The sequence below is a fragment of the Palaemon carinicauda genome, chromosome 23, assembly GCF_036898095.1.
Source record: "Palaemon carinicauda isolate YSFRI2023 chromosome 23, ASM3689809v2, whole genome shotgun sequence".
In the NCBI taxonomy this organism is placed as follows: Eukaryota; Metazoa; Arthropoda; class Malacostraca; order Decapoda; family Palaemonidae; genus Palaemon; species Palaemon carinicauda.
The window spans coordinates 78,372,086-78,391,386 of NC_090747.1; the positions used below are offsets into that span (position 1 = coordinate 78,372,086).

Genomic DNA, 19,301 nt, shown 5'->3' on the forward strand with positions numbered 1-19,301 from the left:
TGGCTTGACTGCTTTAATGGCTGCCTTTTGATGATCGTCAAGATCATAGACATATTCCGGCCATATTTTTTAGCCAGATTACTCACACGCACACCGCGCTTGTGTTTTTCAATAATTTCTTGCTTCAATTCTAATGAAAGCAATGCCTTCTTCCTTTTCTCACCACTACTAATACCTGTACTGAATCTAAGCTTCTTAGGACCCATGATTATACGTAAAATCAAAATTGAAACGTGAGAAAAGGAAGATAATAAGCACTGTTAACCCTGGATAGGTAGGGTGGGTCGTTCGCGACCCCGAGCGTAAAAAAAAAACAGGTTTTTCTAACGTGACTCACCCCCGTGACTGAATTTGTGGGTGATCGACCTGCAGGAGGTGTCTCCCCTACACGCTCTAGTAGTGTCCAGATGTGCATTGCTTTACCTGTACTCCTTCCCCGATTTCTGAGACGCGTCGGGGTCGAGCGCGACCGAGTTTACCCTTCTAAGGTAGTTTGCATAATTATCAAAGTTATTACGTATTATGAAATTGTCGTAGAATGGTGCAACTTGTATAGGTTATCAGTTGTGGAAAGTCTTGGTGGATTATTTGGCTACCATGTGCATGATTTTTTTTTTAGTTAAAATGTCGTTCATCACCACGAGGACCATTTTACCGCGAGTGCCCCTTTTTCATTTTTTTTCATTTTTTTGCCAAGTCATTTTTCCGTAAGATATTGCCAAATAGTGTCGTAAAACTTTTGCTTGTTTAGTGTTGGAAAGTGTGTCTAGATGATCTGGCTACCCATGCATGACTTTGTTTTTGTCAGATACGACGTAGTTATTGGTATATTGGGTATTTAACTGCGGTTACCAATTTCTGTTTTTTTTCAATATTTGTAAAAATTACTACGTAGTAAGGAATTGCCGTATATTAATTTTTTTTTCATGTTTATGTGTTAGAAAGTGTGCCTTGATGGTTGGGCTAACACGTGCATGTCTTTTTTTTTATCTGAGATGCCGTATATTAGAATGTCGGGCATTTTACCGCGAGTACCCCTTTTTCATTTTTTTTCATTTTTTTGCCAAGTCATTTTTCCGTAAGATATTGCGAAATAGTGTCGTAAAACTTTTGCTTTTTTAGTGTTGGAAAGTGTGTCTAGATGATCTGGCTACCCATGCGTGATTTTGTTTTTGTCAGATACGACGTAGTTATTGGTATATTGGGTATTTAACTGCGGTTGCCAATTTCTGTTTTTTTTCAATATTTGTAAACATTTACTACGTAGTAAGGAATTGCCGTATATTATTGATTTCTTTTTTGCATGTTTATGTGTTAGAAAGTGTGCCTTGATGGTTGGGCTAACACGTGCATGTCTTTTTTTTTTATCTGAGATGCCGTATATTAGAATGTTGGGCATTTTTCCGCGAGTGCCCCTTTTTATTTGTTTTGCATTTTTTTGCTTAGTCATGTTACCCCAAGGAATTGGCAAGTAGTGTCGCAAAACTTATATTTTTATAGTGTTGGAAAGTGTTTCTAGATGATCTGGCTACCCATGCCTATTTTTTTTTTTAGCCAGATATGGCGTATATATAAGTATGTGTTCGATTTTCCTGTGATTGCCCTTTTTTCGTTTTTTCCCATTTCTTTCAAAATTACTACGTACTAAGGAACTATCACAGAGTAATGATTCATTTATATGTTTATTTGTCGGAAAATGTGCCTTGATGGTTTGCCTAGCACGTGGCTGAATTTGTTTTTTTTCTGAAATGCCGTATATTAGAATGGCCATTTTTCCACGAGTGCCCCTTTTTATTTGTTTTGCATTTTTTTGCTTAGTCATGTTACCGTAAGGAATTGGCAAGTAGTGTCGCAAAACTTATAATTTTATAGTGTTGGAAAGTGTTTCTAGATGATCTGGCTACCCATGCCTATCTTTTTTTTTTAGCCAGATATGGCGTATATATAGGTATGTGTTGGATTTTCCTGTGATTGCCATTTTTTCGTTTTTTCCCATTTCTTTCAAAATTACTACGTACTAAGGAACTATCACAGAGTAATGATTCATTTAGATGTTTATTTGTCGGAAAAATGTGCCTTGATGGTTTGCCTAGCACGTGGCTGAATTTTTTTTTTCTGAAATGCCGTATATTAGAATGTTAGCCATTTTTCCGCGAGTGCCCCTTTTTATTTGTTTTGCATTTTTTCGCTTAGTCATGTTACCGTAAGGAATTGGCAAGTAGTATCGCAAAACTTATATTTTTATAGTGTTGCAAAGTGTTTCTAGATGATCTGGCTACCCATGCCTATCTTTTTTTAAGCCAGATATGGCGTATATATAGGTATGTGTTCGATTTTCCGGTGATTGCCATTTTTTCGTTTTTTCCCAATTCTTTCAAAATTACTACGTACTAAGGAACTATCACAGAGTAATGATTCCTCTAGATGTTTATTTGTCGGAAAATTTTGTTTACTTTTTTTTGATTGAATATCATCAAATTTTTTTAGCTAAAATATTATATTGTTTTACATTTTTTTTTTTTTCGATTTTATTTCCCTTCAAAAAATTTTTTTTGGGTCAGAATTTTAATTTTATAGTCGTAAAATAATCGACAGTTATCCAGCAACCCACCATACAATTTTTATGCATATCCAAAAATAATTAGATTAGTAAATAACACCTTGAAATTGACATACCCTTCCTACATTTCAAGTGGCAGAATAGGGAGTCTGAGTCAGTGTGGTTGGCGGCCATTTTGTGGACATATCCGAAGCGTAAGCTGCCCTATCTATATATATTCTTGTTCCCTATAGAATTTGTGATATTTTGGTATATTTTTACCTGAATAAATATCATATTATGTATTAAATATATGTATTTTTTTACGAAATTTCTAAGTACTCAAAAAATTACCTTTAGATATGGCCCCTGATATAAATGTAATTTACAAAATAATGAAGATTTTTTTACATATTTCTATTTTAGGATAACATATGTTTATTCCCTAAAAAAATTAGCCACTTCCTATTTCATTTGGGTACCCAAAAAAATTCATGAAATTTGGACAAATTTTTTTGGCCAAAAAAAGTTACCCTTTTTTTCTCATTTCAGATCTTCACCTCCATGGGTCTGACTTCATCCAAAATACATCAAGATGTGTCCTAAACATTCAAGAATCAATTCCTAAAAGGATTTGTGTATATATGTATAAACTTTTTTTTATGAATTTTTATGTCAGGTCTTTTTTTTTCTACTTAATTTTTTAAAATATTTATAATAAATAGTTTTTCTGCAGATGAGTAGTATTTATCTTTACAGTTGTTTTAAGCATTCATTGAAGTTTTTTTTTGGCAAAAGAAAAAAGGAGGTTACTGCAAAAACTGATTTTTCAAGAATTTTTTTTGGCGTCGGGGTCGTTCGCGTCCGAGTATACCCTTAAAGGGGTGTCCGAGGAGCGTACCTATCCAGGGTTAATAATGGAACGAACAGAGGACAACAACACGATGCGCACTAGAACCGAGAACTGACCGATGCGACGCTCAATGGCGTCCCTACGACGAGCTGCTGCCGTCTACTGGCGTAAATATGAAACTACGACCGGCGCTTCGAGAAAATTCTGCGCGTATGGTCTACGTCGGATGTTGGAGCATGACTTCGGGTGTCGAGACGAAAATTTGATAGAATTTTACTTTGTATGTTGGATAAACCGTATATATAGGCAATCGTATGTAGAGGTTCCACAATAATAATAATAATAATAATAATAATAATAATAATAATAATAATAATAATAATAATAGACTTTCTGGTATGCTTTTGGGACCAATCCTCTGTCCTAATGAGATGAACCTCAGACCTTAGCCATAGGTCAAGCCACGAAGTTGATTGCATGAAAAACTTCGCGTCTTTTTCCATGTTTAGGGTGTCTGCTACAGAGAAGGTGACTGGAAGGCTCGATAGCTTATTGCGGGAAACCCATCTTGTCAGGGCTTTGATGGCTGGATCCAGAGGAAGGGCCAACAGGTTCTCTTCAGTCACCTTGTATTATCTCCTCTGCTGGGTAAATGGAGGAGGGAGAAGCTTCGAGGAGGACCTGGCATGTAGCGAGCTTGAAGTGCAGGTGATATGTGAAGAGGCCTTCTTCCTGGCCTCCTTTAACCCCCTTGACCAGGTCAAAGCTGCACTGGTCTTGGGAGTCTCTAAGTGCCGTACAGATGGTCTAGAATTGTGGCCTTCTCTTCAGGTGGAGCTGCGGAGGGGTCGTCTAAACCACTAATGGCCTTCGCGCGGGCCAGCACTTGCCAAAACGCGTGGTCGGACTACCTCTGTTCGGCCTCAAAATACTTCAGACTCGCTCCTCTGGGAAGGTAGTCGCCATTCCCGAAATCACGGACGTCATCCACCCAAGAGCTCTAGCCCCGAGGAGCCTAAGGTGGGTCGTAGTCGTCGTCGTGCTGCCTGGAAGATACCCTCAACTTTGTCAGAGCCTCCCTCGCCATTGTTGTTACTGTCGATGTCGAAGAACTGCAAGCCTTCTCCTGGGTCTGGAACGAAGATCTAGCCGTGCAGTTCCTAGGGATGGTCTTTTAATCCTTATCCTCCTTAAGTGGATGAAGGAAATCTGACACCAGGGAAGGTCTTGCATCCTCACTATGCATGGAGGATTCGGGAGCATCCTTTGGTAAAGAGACAATTAAAGGTTGATCCACTGCCAATGATGAAGAGCGTTGTTGTGGGGTGGTAACCTAAATGACAGACAGGTGGTAGGTTGTTGCCAGAGATCTCAAACCCCAGCATGTACAGGGGTAAAGGGTGTCTCCTGGAAGGGGAATCGGATTCTTCTGCCTTTTCCTTTTCTTGGTTGGCATCATAGGTGTCGTCTCAAGCTGGGAGAAGTCTTATTGCAATGATTCCCAGGCTCTAGAAGGGTTGTGTATCTAGGACTCAATTTGAGACACAATCATCAGGGGCTGATGTTCCTGGGATGTGACTGGAACAGCAGTCCTGTGCTTCCGGTCTGACGAAGAAGAAGAGAGCTTTGAAAGAGCTGGAGTCTCCAACAGGATTAGAGGTGTGCTAGTCCAGGCTTCTGGTACCTGCTTACCTGCGGGTGCAGAAGCGATAACCGCCAGGCTAACCCCTTTCACCAAGGCATCCTTACCGAAGGTCGGCACTGCATTAGTTATCATGATGGGAGGACCACGGGCTGGAGATTGCCTATGAGGAGTCCATGGTTTCGGCATCTGTAGGGAATAGAGAGCTCTCTTACCTGCCGTATTGGGACTAGTATGCTGTCTTGCTTTAGCTTGGTAAAGCAAGTCGGAGAGGAAAAAGTTCAGGCCGAACGCTTGACTGGATCCCGGACTGCATTCCTCTGCAATGTTGCAGTAACGCTAGAGGCTGGAGGGTCGTAATCCGCTGGGCAGTCACTCGCTGCTGGAAAGTAGCGTGCTAGTGGGTGTTCCAGCTCTGTTGGATGGTTGTGCACTGCTGAGTGGTGGTGAACAGTTAGCTCGCTGAGCGCTATTGGATGCTCACTGAAAGATGTGAAAACACAAGCAGGAAGTGAATCATAAGTTGACAAGGAAGACCTGGAAAAGGAAGCGTCATGAACGTGGGCAGGTGGGTGACCACGCATCAAAGGGTGATCACGTTCAGAAAGTCGGGATCTTGAAGAATCACAAGGAGCGTAGCGATGGGTCAGCAAGGAGTTATGCGTTGAAGCTCAATCATTAGCTGGAAACTGATCAAGCTGTGGAAAAATGCATAGAAAAGAAAACAAATTATTTTTTGTATTTATTATTTATTTCACTTTTATTGTTCAGGTTGTATTTGTACCGAAATTATTTTGTTTTTTAATGTTTTTTTGTATTGTTTAATGGAATTATCTCCAGTCCATCACTAAAATTTCTTCTTTTTGTTGCAGAGTAGTGGTGCCCTGCACACAGCGGGGATCATATGCTAGAAATTTATTATGATGATTGTCAAAAAATAAGGTTCTATTGGATAAATTATCTGAGTTATAAAATCCTGCAATTAAGCCTATCAAAGATATGTGGCGAGAAAAATTTGGACTCCCCTCTACTTTTGAAAGTGCTAGGTAAGGGCAAGCAAATATTTACTAAGGGGGATTCTTAGAATATTAGTGGATTGGACACTTTAGTGAAAAAAAAAAGATATATTTGTGTCAGAAGGTAGTCGAAGATTCATGTCCGGACCCTGTTGATTCACTGTACGGGTCATGAGCCGCAATGTTGTGTGGTTCTCCATTAAGCTTGAAGTTTTCTTATGTCATCAGCTTGGAATTTTGTCTGAATTCTAACTGCCAAGGTTGGCTGCTATCAACTTTTGTGTCTGGATGTTTAATGTAGCGGTGGTGTTGCTTGGCGAGATCATTGGACCATCCAGGCAACAGCAACGTACACACTGTTGTGTGCATTAATATACTATAATATATAGATTTCTGTAGCATGGCTTTAGGAAGTTACTATACTGTATACAATATTTAGCAGTCCCTTTTGAGTGTAGCACTGAGGATAATATATACTGTTATGTTAGTCTTTAAATATACTTATACATATGTGGATTAAATATTTACAGGATTGATTCCTAAGAGGTTTTGTATGGAGATATTTATGTCTCTTCTTCTGGTTTTGTATACCTGCTTTTCCATATCATTGTATCTTTTTTTTCTTTTTTTTCTTTTTTTTTTAAAGCAGGTATACAAAACCAGAAGGAGAGACAAATATCTCCATACAGAACCTCTTAGGAATCAATCCTGTAAATATTTAATCCACATATGTATAAGTATAATTAAAGACTAACATAACAGTATATATTATCCTCAGTGCTCTAGGAAGTTACTATACTATATATGATATTTAGCAGTCCCTTTTGAGTGTAGCACTGAGGATAATATATACTGTAATGTTAGTCTTTAATTATACTTATACATATGTGGATTAAATATTTACAGGATTGATTCCTAAGAGGTTCTGTATGGAGATATTTATGTCTCTCCTTCTGGTTTGGTATACCTGCTTTTTCAAAAAAAAAAAAAAAAAAAAGATACAATGATATGAAAAAGCAGGTATACAAAACCAGAAGGAGAGACATAAATATCTCCATACAGGAGTCCTTGGAGCATCCAGGGGGAGCATCGGGTTATAGCGTATGACTCCAAGGCCATTCTTGACTGCAAGACCCGTTACCCTACCATTAAGCATGTGTTGGCTACTCTACGATGGGGAAGGAAAACCTTCAGGGCCTTCCTATATGGTCAGTTCTCCATGATTCATTCTGATCACCGTGCCATTATGTATCTTCTTGACAAAAAAATGGTGGACAGTTGTCTAGCATGGACACTGGAGGACCTGTCTGAATTTAACTTTGTTGTTAACTACTGTCCAGGTGATCAGTTTCTGAAGGACGCCGGTCAACTAGGCTTCAAACTGGACAAGACTAGCAGGAACAGAATTAAGGCAATGCATTTTCAAGGTACAGTCCCGGCTCTGGAATTGTTCTTGGCAGCATCTAAGTTATTGAACCTGGAAATCTGGGTCCATTGGGGTCCCGCTTCTCCTGTGGTCTATCGAGATCCATCCGAGACTGAGTCTGTGTGTTAATCTTCAGTGTCTGTCTGGAGTGCATTTTAACCCTCTGATTTTAGCTCCATAATTACGTCCCACCAACTGACGTGATCCCGGCCCATAAGGCAGAGGTGAAATCTTCTGTGGCTGATGCTGAGGGCTTGGTCACTGACGATCAGGAAGCACCAGAGGATTTTTCTGTAATCCGGCACGTAGCTGAAACAGCACCTTGTCATTCCAGTTGTACGCATGTGCCTCAACACTCGGCAGTAGGGGGAATGATGAGAACTCTTGGACTCCAAAGAAGGAACAGGACGAGGCGAAGATGGAGAGAGTCAAACTTACAAGGGGTGAGCAACATCAGATGGCGAGCCACGCTCCAAGGGGCTAGAGAAAGAAGTGGGCGAAGCCGGTCGCCTTCTCAAAGTCCAACAAGACGGAGATCACTCCGAGTAGGATCTAAACCACAGACGAGTAAGGTGATTCCCAAGAAGAACAGGAACATGTCTTGGCCTCCCCACCCTCTAAGCAGGCCAAGCGAACTCAAAACAAGGGGGAGCACTGTCGTTGGTGGCTGGAACTGCGGCAGATGAAGTCTAAGAAGTCGGGTCCGGAAAAACTGAGCCAGACACGGAAGTAGGGAACTCCTCCGGTACAAAACCTTTGGAGCCCTTCGAAGGAGATAAATGTTCACCTCTGAGAAAGCAGGTGTGTGCTTCCTCTCTGCTGGCAATATCAGCAACTCGAACAGGCCTTCCTTCGATAGAGGACCAGCAATATCAAGGGAAGGCCAAATCTGTAACAGGTTATCAACAGAGAAGGACTCACCTGTGAAAAAGGGTGGCGCCGCTTTGCTAGGGAGAGTGGCAACGTCCTTCGAACCTAAGGGTTGTCCTGGGGTAAAATGTTATTTTCATTAGTAAAATAAATTTTTGAATATACTTACCCGATGATCATGTAGCTGTCAACTCTGTTGCCCGACAGAAATCTACGGTCGGGATACGCCAGCGATCGCTATACAGGTGGGGGTGTACACAACAGCGCCATCTGTGGTCAGGTACTCCAGTACTTCTTGTCAACACCACCTCAATTTTTTCCTCGGTCCACTGGTTCTCTATGGGGAGGAAGGGTGGGTCAATTAAATCATGATCATCGGGTAAGTATATTCAAAAATTTATTTCACTTATGAAAATAACATTTTTCAATATTAATCTTACCCGATGATCATGTAGCTGATTCACATCCAAGGTGGTGGGTGGAGACCAGCATACATGTTAACAAAGAAGCTAAGTATCCCGTATTTTATTTTATTAGTTATTCAAAAATAACATAAAATAAATAAGTACCTGGTAAGGAAGACGACTTGAACCATTACTCTGCCTTTATTAAGTACGTCTTCCTTACTGAGCGTAGCGGTCCTCTTAGGATGCTGAACGACTCTTAGGTGCTGAAGTATAAAGGGCTGCAACCCATACTAAAGGACCTCATCACAACCTTTAACCTCGGCGCTTCTCAAGAAAGAATTGACCACCCGCCAAATCAACAAGGATGTGGAAGGCTTCTTAGCCGACCGTACAACCCATAAAAAGTATTCAAGAGAAAGGTTAAAAAGGTTATGAGATTATGGGAATGTAGTGGCTGAGCCCCCGCCTACTACTGCATTCGTTGCTACGAATGGTCCCAGGGTGTAGCAGTTCTCGTAAAGAGACTGGACATCTTTGAGATAGAATGATGCGAACACTGACTTGCTTCTCCAATAGGTTGCATCCATAACACTCTGCAGAGAACGGTTCTGTTTGAAGGCCACTGAAGTAGCCACAGCTCTCACTTCATGTGTCCTTACCTTCAGCAAAGCAAGGTCTTCTTCCTTCAGATGAGAATGTGCTTCCCTAATCAGAAGCCTGAATTAGTAAGAAACTGAGTTCTTAGACCTTGGAAGAGAAGGCTTCTTGATAGCACACCATAAGGCTTCTTATTGTCCTCGTAAAGGTTATGACCTTTTTAGATAGTACCTAAGAGCTCTAACTGGGCAAAGTACTCTCTCCAGTTCGTTCCCCACCAAGTTGGACAGGCTTGGGATCTCGAACGACTTAGGCCAAGGACGTGAAGGAAGCTCGTTTTAGCAAAAAACCGAGCTGCAAGGAACATGTAGCCGTTTCAGATGTGAAAACTATGTTCCTGCTGAAGGCGTGGATCTCACTTACTCTTTTAGTTGTTGTCAAGCACACGAGGAAAAGAGTTTTTAATGTGAGGTCCTTAAAAGAGGCTGATTGGAGAGGTTCAAATCTTGATGACATAAGGAACCTTAAGACCACGTCTAGATTCTAGCCTGGAGTGGACAACCGACGTTCCTTTGAGGTCTCAAAAGACCTAAGGAGGTCCTGTAGATCTTTGTTGGTGGAAAGATCCAAGCCTCTGTGGCGGAAAACCGCTGCCAACATACTTCTGTAACCCTTGATCGTAGGAGCTGAAAGGGATCTTACGTTCCTTAGATGTAACAGGAAGTCAGCAATCTGGGTTACAGTGGTACTGGTTGAGGAAACTGCATTGGCCTTGTACCAGCTTCGGAAGACTTCCCCTTTAGACTGATAGACTCTGAGAGTGGATGTCCTCCTTGCTCTGGCAATCGCTCTGGCTGCCTCCTTCGAAAAGCCCCTAGCTCTTGAGAGTCTTTCGAAAGTCTGAAGGCAGTCAGACGAAGAGCGTGGAGGTTTGGGTGTACCTTCTTTACGTGAGGTTGACGTAGAAGGTCCACTCCTAGAGGAAGAGTCCTGGGAATGTCGACCAGCCATTGCAGTACCTCTATGAACCATTCTCTCGCGGGCCAGAGCGGAGCCAACCAACGTCAGCCGTGTCCCTTTGCGAGAGGCGAACTTCTGAAGTACCCTGTTGACAATCTTGAACGGCGGGAATGCATACAATTCGAGATGGGACCAATCCAGCAGAAAAGCATCCACGTGAACTGCTGCTGGGTCTGGAATCGGAGAACAATACAACGGGAGCCTCTAGGTTATCGAGGTAGCGAACAGATCTATGGTTGGCTGACCCCACAGGGCCCAAAGTCTGCTGCAAACATTCTTGTGAAGGGTCCACTCTGTGGGGATGACCTGACCCTTCCGGCTGAGGCGATCTGCCATGACATTCATATCGCCCTGAATGAACCTCGTTACCAGCGTGAGCTTTCGATCTTTTGACCAGATGAGGAGGACCCTTGCGATCTAGAACAACTTCCACGAATGAGTCCCTCCCTGCTTGGAGATGTAAGCCAAGGCTGTGGTGTTGTCAGAGTCCACCTCCACCACCTTGTTAAGCTGGAGGGACTTGAAGTTTATCAAGGCCAGATGAACCGCCAACAGCTCCTTGCAATTGATGTGAAGTGTCCTTTGCTCCTGATTCCATGTTCCCGAGCATTCCTGTCCGTCCAAAGTCGCACCCCAGCCCGTGTCTGATGCGTCCGAAAAGAGACGGCGGTCGGGTTTCTGAACAGCCAAAGGTAGACTTCCTTGAGAAGAAAGCTGTTCTTTCACCACGTGAGAGTAGACCTCCTCTCTTCGGAAACAGGAACTGAGACCGTCTCTAGCGTCATGTCCTTTATCCAGTGAGCAGCTAGATGATACTGAAGGGAGCGGAGGTGGAGTCTCCCTAACTCGATGAACAGGGCCAGCGATGAAAGTGTCCCTGTTAGACTCATCCACTACCTGACTGAGCATCGGTTCCTTCTCAGCATGCTCTGGATGCATTCTAGGGCTTGGTAGATCCTTGGGGCCGACGGAAAAGCCCGAAAAGCTCGACTCTGAAGATCCATACCCAGGTAGACAATGGTCTGGGATGGGACGAGCTGGGACTCCTCAAAATTGACCAGGAGGCCCAGTTCCTTGGTCAGATCCATAGTCCATCTGAGAATCTCCAGACAGCGACGACTTGTGGGAGCTCTTAAAAGCCAGTCGTCTGACGGAGCCGGGCACAAGATCATGGTACTGCTGCACAGTCTGTGAACTGTCAACCATGGGGAAGCGAGGAAGTACAGCGACAACCCGAAACTGTCTAGAATGTCTGGGTCGTACAGACAACTCCTTATCGGGTTGCTGAGGTTGCCGCACTGCGTCACAACAAGTCACTTCTGCTGGTTGTTGAACGTCTTCCCAGTGACACACTGACTCCGTAAACAAAAAATCCTCTAACAAGGACTAAGCTTGGACTGCATGTCTTGCAACAAAGCTCAAGGTCTATGGGAGCAGGTGTGGCAACAGACGGGGTTAGCGACTGAAGCGGAACCATTACCCTCCCTGGAAGCATGCTATGCTTAAATAAAAGTCCATAGGAGGCTAAGCAGCTTAAGGCTCCTCTCCAAATGACAGAGTCCTCAAGGGAATATCAGAAGGAGGGAGAATAGCACTTTCTCATCTACAGGAACCATATCCGAGAAAAGCTAAGTTCTCTCAGTGAGGGTTTCACTGGTGCAAAAGCAGCAGACCAGAAGGCAACGTTATGAAACTGCTTGAAAATTGAAAAAATAGATATATTAAATATAAGTGAAACATGGTATTCCCAAGAGACTGGCAGTGATGACCAGATAAAGGGTTTCCAAACTTATAGATCAGACAGAAAAAATAGGAATCAAGGGGGAACCGCAATATATGGAAGAGACATAAATCAAGGAAAAGTATGTGAAAAATACAGCAACACAGAATGTGAATTGATTGCGGTAGAATTTGAATTTGAAAAACTAATGAATATTGTAGTTTACAGACCCCCAAACACTAAGGAGTTTGACATAATAATAGAAAAAATAGATGGTATATGTAGAAACCATAAAGACTGGAATATACTCCTATCCGGAGATTTTAACTTTCCTTTCGTGGATTGGAAAGAACGGATAGAAGAAAGTGGTTGTATGTATACATATAAAAAAGATAGTAATAGTAGCGCAGAAGATAAGAGGCAATTTGAAAAGCTTCAAGATATGCTATTAGAACATAATATGCAACAAATAAACCACATTCCAACAAGAAAGGAAAATGTCCTAGATCTAGTATTTGTGAATGAGGTGAATTATGTTAAAGAAATAATAGTGTATAACACGGGAATTTCAGACCACAATGTCATAGAATTGATAGTTCATTCCAAAGCAAGTGATCACAGAATTAATAAAAACACAAAACTTTGGGAAGGATATGGAAAATATAACTTTTACAGTAAGAATATAAAATGGTCAGAAATAAATGAAGAACTGGATAAAGAATGGAAAAATGTATTTATAAGTGATAATATACAGGTAAATACGGATATACTGTACAAAATACTGGAGAAAATTGTTGAAAAATATGTACCGAAAAAAAACAATAAACAAAAGACGTGCATACCAAGAGACAGAAGGATCTTATTTCAGAAAATTAAAAAGTGGAAGAAAAATCTTGCAAAAGAAAAAAATGTGTGGAAAATGAGGGAAATAAAATGTAAGATAGAAAATGCAGAACAAAAGATTATACAGTCGAAAGAAAATGAAAAAAGGGACTTAGAAGAAAGGACACTTCAAAATATAAAAAGAAACCCCAAAGTACTTTACTCCTATGCAAAAAAGATGAATAAAAGGAGAATAGAAATAGGCCCTCTAAGAATTGAAGGACGGCTAACGAATGAAAAAAAGGAAATATGCAACATATTAGCAGAAAAATATAAGAGTGAGTTCACGCCAAGAATTGCGAATGAGAATAATGAAACAGAAATGAGAGAAGAAAATGTTGAATATCTAACGGATATAGATATTAATGAAGCAGATATTGTCACGGCTATAAACGAAATTAAAAATGGATCGGCAGCCGGACCAGATGGAGTTCCAGCGATTTTGTTAAAAAAAACTGCAAACACTATCGCGAAGCCACTTGCAATACTGCTAAGACAGAGTATAGATATGAGCGAGATATATGTTAAACATAAATTAGCTTATATAACCCCTATCTTCAAAAGTGGATCAAGACTAGAGGCAAGCAATTATAGACCTGTTAGTCTAACATCACATATTATGAAAGTGTATGAGAGGGTAATAAAAAAGAAAATAATGAACCATTTGGTCAAAAATAATTTGTTTAATATGGGTCAACACGGTTTCGTACCTGGAAAAAGTACACAGACCCAACTGATAGCTCACTATGAAAACATATACAATAATATGATATATGAAAAAGACACAGATGTGATCTATCTAGATTTTGCAAAAGCCTTTGACAAGGTAGACCATAACATATTGGAGAAAAAAATGAGAAAGCATAATATTGTGGGAAAGATAGGAAAATGGGTAAAAGAATTCCTGCAAAACAGAAAACAGATAGTGGTTGCAAATGACGAGAAATCAGATGAAGCCCAGGTAATATCTGGTGTGCCCCAAGGTACGGTATTAGCTGCACTGCTATTTGTTATTATGATCTCAGACATAGACTGTGATGTTGAAAACTCCGTAGTGAGAAGTTTCGCCGATGACACAAGAATAAGTAGAGAAATTACTTGTGATGAAGATAGGAACTCACTACAAAGAGATCTAAACAAAATATATGAATGGGCGGAGATAAATAGGATGGTATTTAACTCCGATAAATTTGAATCAATAAATTATGGAAACAGAGAAGGAATGGTGTATGCATACAAGGGACCTAATAATGAGACAATCACAAACAAGGAAGCAATTAAAGACCTTGGTGTAATTTTAAATAGGAATATGTTATGCAACGACCAAATAGCAACACTGTTGGCTAAATGTAAAGCAAAAATGGGTATGTTATTCAGACACTTTAAAACAAGAAAAGCTGAACACATGATTATGCTTTACAAAACTTATGTGCGTAGTACACTCGAGTACTGCAATGTGATATGGTACCCACACTACCAAAAGGATATTGCGCAAATAGAGAGTGTACAAAGGTCCTATACTGCTAGAATAGAAGAAGTTAAGGACCTTGATTACTGGGAAAGACTGCAATTTTTAAAACTATACAGTCTAGAAAGGAGAAGAGAACGCTACATGATAATACAAGCATGGAAGCAAATAGAAGGAATTGCTGAAAACATCATGGAGCTTAAAGTATCAGAAAGAGCAAGCCGAGGTAGATTAATAGTGCCAAAAAGCATTCCAGGTAAACTGAGAAAGGCGCACAGGACATTAATCCACAACGCACCAGCATCGATAATGCAGCGACTATTTAATGTGCTGCCAGCTCATCTAAGAAACATATCAGGAGTGAGCGTAGATGCGTTTAAAAATCAGCTCGATAAATACCTAAGATGCATCCCAGACCATCCAAGACTGGAAGATGCAAAATACACTGGAAGATGTATTAGCAACTCTCTGGTGGATATACGAGGTGCCTCACACTGAGGGACCTGGGGGAACCCAAACAAAAAAAAAATAAGGCAAGACAGTCTTGTGAGTTGGCAACAACCAAAGATGTGTGACTGAGGAGCATGCGGTAAGGTATGCAGAGCATGCTGTAAGGTATGCAGAGCATGCTGTAAGGTATGCAGAGCATGCTGTAAGTTATGCAGAGCATGCTGTATGTAGAGCATGCTGTAAGGTATGCAGAGCATGTTGCATGGCATGCGGCTTATGCTGCATGGGATGAGGCTCATGCTGCATGGGATGAGGCTCATGCTGCATGGGATGAGGCTCATGCTGCATGGTATGAGGCTCATGCTGCATGGGATGAGGCTCATGCTGCAAGGGATGAGGCTCATGCCGCATGGGTTGAGGAGGATGCCGCATAGTATGAGGCTCCTGCCTCATGGGTTGAGGAGGTTGCCGCATAGCATGAGGCTCCTGCCTCATGGTTTGAGGAGGATGCCGCATAGCATGAGGCTCCTCATAGCATGAGGCTCCTGCCTCATGGGTTGAGGAGGATGCCGCATAGCATGAGGCTCCTGCCTCATGGGTTGAGGAGGATGCCGCATAGCATGAGGCTCCTGCCTCATGGGTAGAGGAGGTTGCCGCATAGCATGAGGCTCCTGCCTCATGGGTTGAGGAGGATGCCGCATAGCATGAGGCTCCTGCCTCATGGGTTGAGGAGGATGCCGCATAGCATGAGGCTCCTCATAGCATGAGGCTCCTGCCTCATGGGTTGAGGAGGATGCCGCATAGCATGAGGCAGATGGTTTGAGGAGGATGCCGCATAGCATGAGGCTCCTGCCTCATGGGTAGAGGAGGTTGCCGCATAGCATGAGGCTCCTGCCTCATGGGTTGAGGAGGATGCCGCATAGCATGAGGCTCCTCATAGCATGAGGCTCCTGCCTGATGGGTAGAGGAGGTTGCCGCATAGCATGAGGCTCCTGCCTCATGGGTTGAGGAGGTTGCCTCATAGTGCTGGAACCCGGCAACTCCCGATGCGGCAACTCACGCATGAAAGCAGGAGGCGCAGCAAGAACATGCGTCTGGCAGGGTGGACTGCGCATCGGAGGTGGAGCTCTCACAGGTGGAGGGTGGGAGCAGGCAGCCGCAGTATCTGCTGAGCGCACAACCTCGGCGGGTTGTAGGTTAACAGGCTACATTGTCAACCTTCCAGCATGATACTCCTGTATGAAGGAGCAAGCTGAGACTGTATAGTCTGCAGCATGGACCACTAGGGTCTATGAAAGACAACAACAAACGGAGCTACTGTCCGTTGAGACTGAGGGTCTAAAACAGCTGGTGCGGCAACAGACGGAGTTACTGCCTGTTGCGGTACCACCTTGCCTCTCTGGGAGGTGTGCAGTTGTCGTACTGCAGCAAGTCCGAACTGACCCAGTGCCAATGGCTACACCTAGGAGTTGGACTTGCGCGGAAGGGACCGACTTGCACTTAAAAGCTGCAAGATTTGGTCCATGGTTTCTGCGAGAAACCTCTTCCGCAGACGAGGAATAAATGGGCTCTCTCGTCTTTGTGTGGGTGGGGTGATCACGTCGGCTACGTGAGTTGGTTACACCCGAAACCACGGAGGGAAACGTCTGTTCGTCGATCAAGGCCTGATGAACCCATAAGTCCTTCGACGTTACTTCTCCCCTGGGCTTGGGAGCTTGTAAGAGGTCCCAGACTAGGCGAACAACTGGCACGAACAGACGAACCCTCGAACGCAACACTGTAACACTTTGCGCTTATCACTTTATCACTTTTTAATTTCTGTTTGCACTTATTTCACTGAACTCGAAACTTTAAGTGGTTTGTACCTGAAACACGCAATTCTATCCTTCATTAAAAGTTAGTAATTGCGAAAACAGTATTACAATGTAACAGAAAAACATAATGAAAGATAAAAAATTCAGTGGCTGGAAAAGAGACTAAACACTAGAACAAATAAACTACGTTTAAAATCTCTCACCGCATAAAGCCTGGGAACAAGAATAAAACTCTAGAAACGTTTACTTTCTTCCCCTAAAGAGACTAGGGAGAAGAGCAAAAACGATAAAAACGTTACCCGCTTGAACGAAACGTTTATCCTCCTCTCTCTCCCTCCGTCTCTATCTCTCTCTCTCTCTCTCGTGACTTAGAACCTGAGAGATGAGCCCAATTATATATATCGTTAAAACATATCATTGTTAAAGGAAAAAAACTGAAAGATTTCCCAAATAAAAAGTTCCTTTATTAGAATTAAAACCATTTAAGCTAAGAAAGAATGAACGAAACGCTAGAATCGGTTTACTCTTACTGCAACGTGAAACCGTGAATACTCTCTCTCTATCGTAACGATAGAGCGCAAGTTGAACGTTCTGAACGTCAACAACTGCGGAGACTAAACAAAACGTTAGTTCAACTTTGAAAACAGTACGAGACTATCAAAGAAATTCTTTCAAAAACATAAAATAGCATAAAATCTTAACAGGTAAAAACGATATGACGGGCTCAATGTTAATTAACTTCGGTTCCAAGAAAAGACCGCCTACTATTAGGAAAGGTCGCATATAAAAAAAACATAAAAATTAATTTTAATAAGTTTATAATAAAAGGAAGTTAATCGAAGAGGCCTGTAAAAGGCGGAGAGATATAAAATAAATCTATAACTTTGTTAAGCAAAATAAAGAAAGAGAGTCTATACTCTCTTCGACACCAACACTTCCGTCTAAGGGAAGGGTCGGCCATTTAAAACTGAAAGAGAGTTCATACTCTCTTCGTCACCAAAATTAAATCAAATTAATTCCAAAAACTTGCTAAGCTAATGTTAAAGCTTCCTGAATAGCGAAGGCTAAACTCTAGAGCAAATACATCACCAAATCGTGAACAATAACTCCAGAATCAACAGCGTATCCATGTAGGTCTTGCCGGCGGCACGACAGAGGAAAAATTGAGGTGGTGTTGACAAGAAGTACTGGAGTACCTGACCACAGATGGCGCTGTTGTGTACACCCCCACCTGTATAGCGATCGCTGGCGTATCCCGACCGTAGATTTCTGTCGGGCAACAGAGTTGACAGCTACATGATCATCGGGTAAGATTAATATTGAAAAAGGGTCAACATTCCAACTCGATCGATCCCCTGAGGAGCTTCGGGAAGAGATCAAGAGTTGGAAGAAGAAGGACGAGGTTTCTGCGACTTGGAGGATGACCCTGAAGGAGAAGAATCCTCCATCGATTTCTTCTTTCGCCACCTGCCAAATCTATCCCACTGGGAGGATGACCATTCCCTACACTCCTCACAGGTGTCGTCCTGGTTCCATGGTCCTCCTCAACAGGCTTGACACAGCGAGGGGGGTCGGTCTAGATAGCAGACATGAAGGTACCGCATTTGCGCCCTTCAGGCCCAGGGCATGTCTGCATGATGACCAGAAGAAGAAACCCTCACAACCTGAAAAGGAGAAAAAAGATAAGTCTATAATGGCAACCAGTCTGGGCAGTGGAGAGAGACGAACGTCCACTCTCAACTGAGACAAAAGCATAAGTAACAAGACAACCACCTACACCACCGCTAACTAGAGGTAGGGTAGTTAAACCTCGCTAAGTCTTATGGTTAGTCTTCCAGCTTCATCAAAGTATATTCCCTAATAAAGAGTGAAAGGGTTTGCATTTAGTGTAGGAACAACTATGATTTTAAATTCCCATCTTTATACTTTCCCAGAAAATATGAAAATAGTTGGCTTTGACTTCTGTGCTGCTTTTAAACTAGTACATTCAAAATACGAGGATTACTGATAATCAGCTAAAACTTACTTAATGACTTTCTCTATGCTGACCACAGCATCATCCTTATAGGCAGTGGACCTTTCCCACTGTATACTGAATCTGAGCGATGCAGAAGTGTCTGGATCAGATGCATTGATTTTGATATCAAGAGATGTTCCGCTTTCACTGTTTTCTCTAATTGTTCCATTCTGTAAGTCAAAAAAACTTTAATGAAAGTATTATGCAATCACTGAAAAAATATAGTTCTTGTTTAAATAAAATCTCACTCATAAGATAATGATTGCACATAGATTCATATCTTTTATAGGTAGTAGGTTTGCCAGGGCACCAGCCACCCATTGAGATACTACTGCTAGAGAGTTATTGGGTCATTTGACTGGCCAGACAGTAGTACGTTGGATCCCTCTCTCTGGTTACGGCTCATTTTGTCTTTGCCTACACATACACCGAACAGTCTGGCCTATTCATACTACTTTCTCCTCTGTCCTCATACACCTGACAGTACTGAGATTACAAAACAATTCTTCCTCGCTCAAGGGGTTAACTACTGCACTGTAATTGTTCAGTGGCTATTTTCCTCTTGGTAAGGGTAAAAGAG

General features: G+C 42.1%; 1 protein-coding gene across 2 annotated transcripts in view; it reads right to left on the reverse strand.

The window, feature by feature from the left end:
- The window catches only part of LOC137617197 (cadherin EGF LAG seven-pass G-type receptor 2-like), a 581,094-nt gene that overhangs the window by 196,339 nt on the left and 365,454 nt on the right, over window positions 1–19,301 (reverse strand). For both annotated transcript variants that reach the window (XM_068347094.1, XM_068347095.1), the window contains exon 13: window positions 18,731–18,891. In XM_068347094.1, the coding sequence (XP_068203195.1) occupies window positions 18,731–18,891 (161 nt within the window). The remainder of the gene's footprint in view (window positions 1–18,730; window positions 18,892–19,301) is intronic.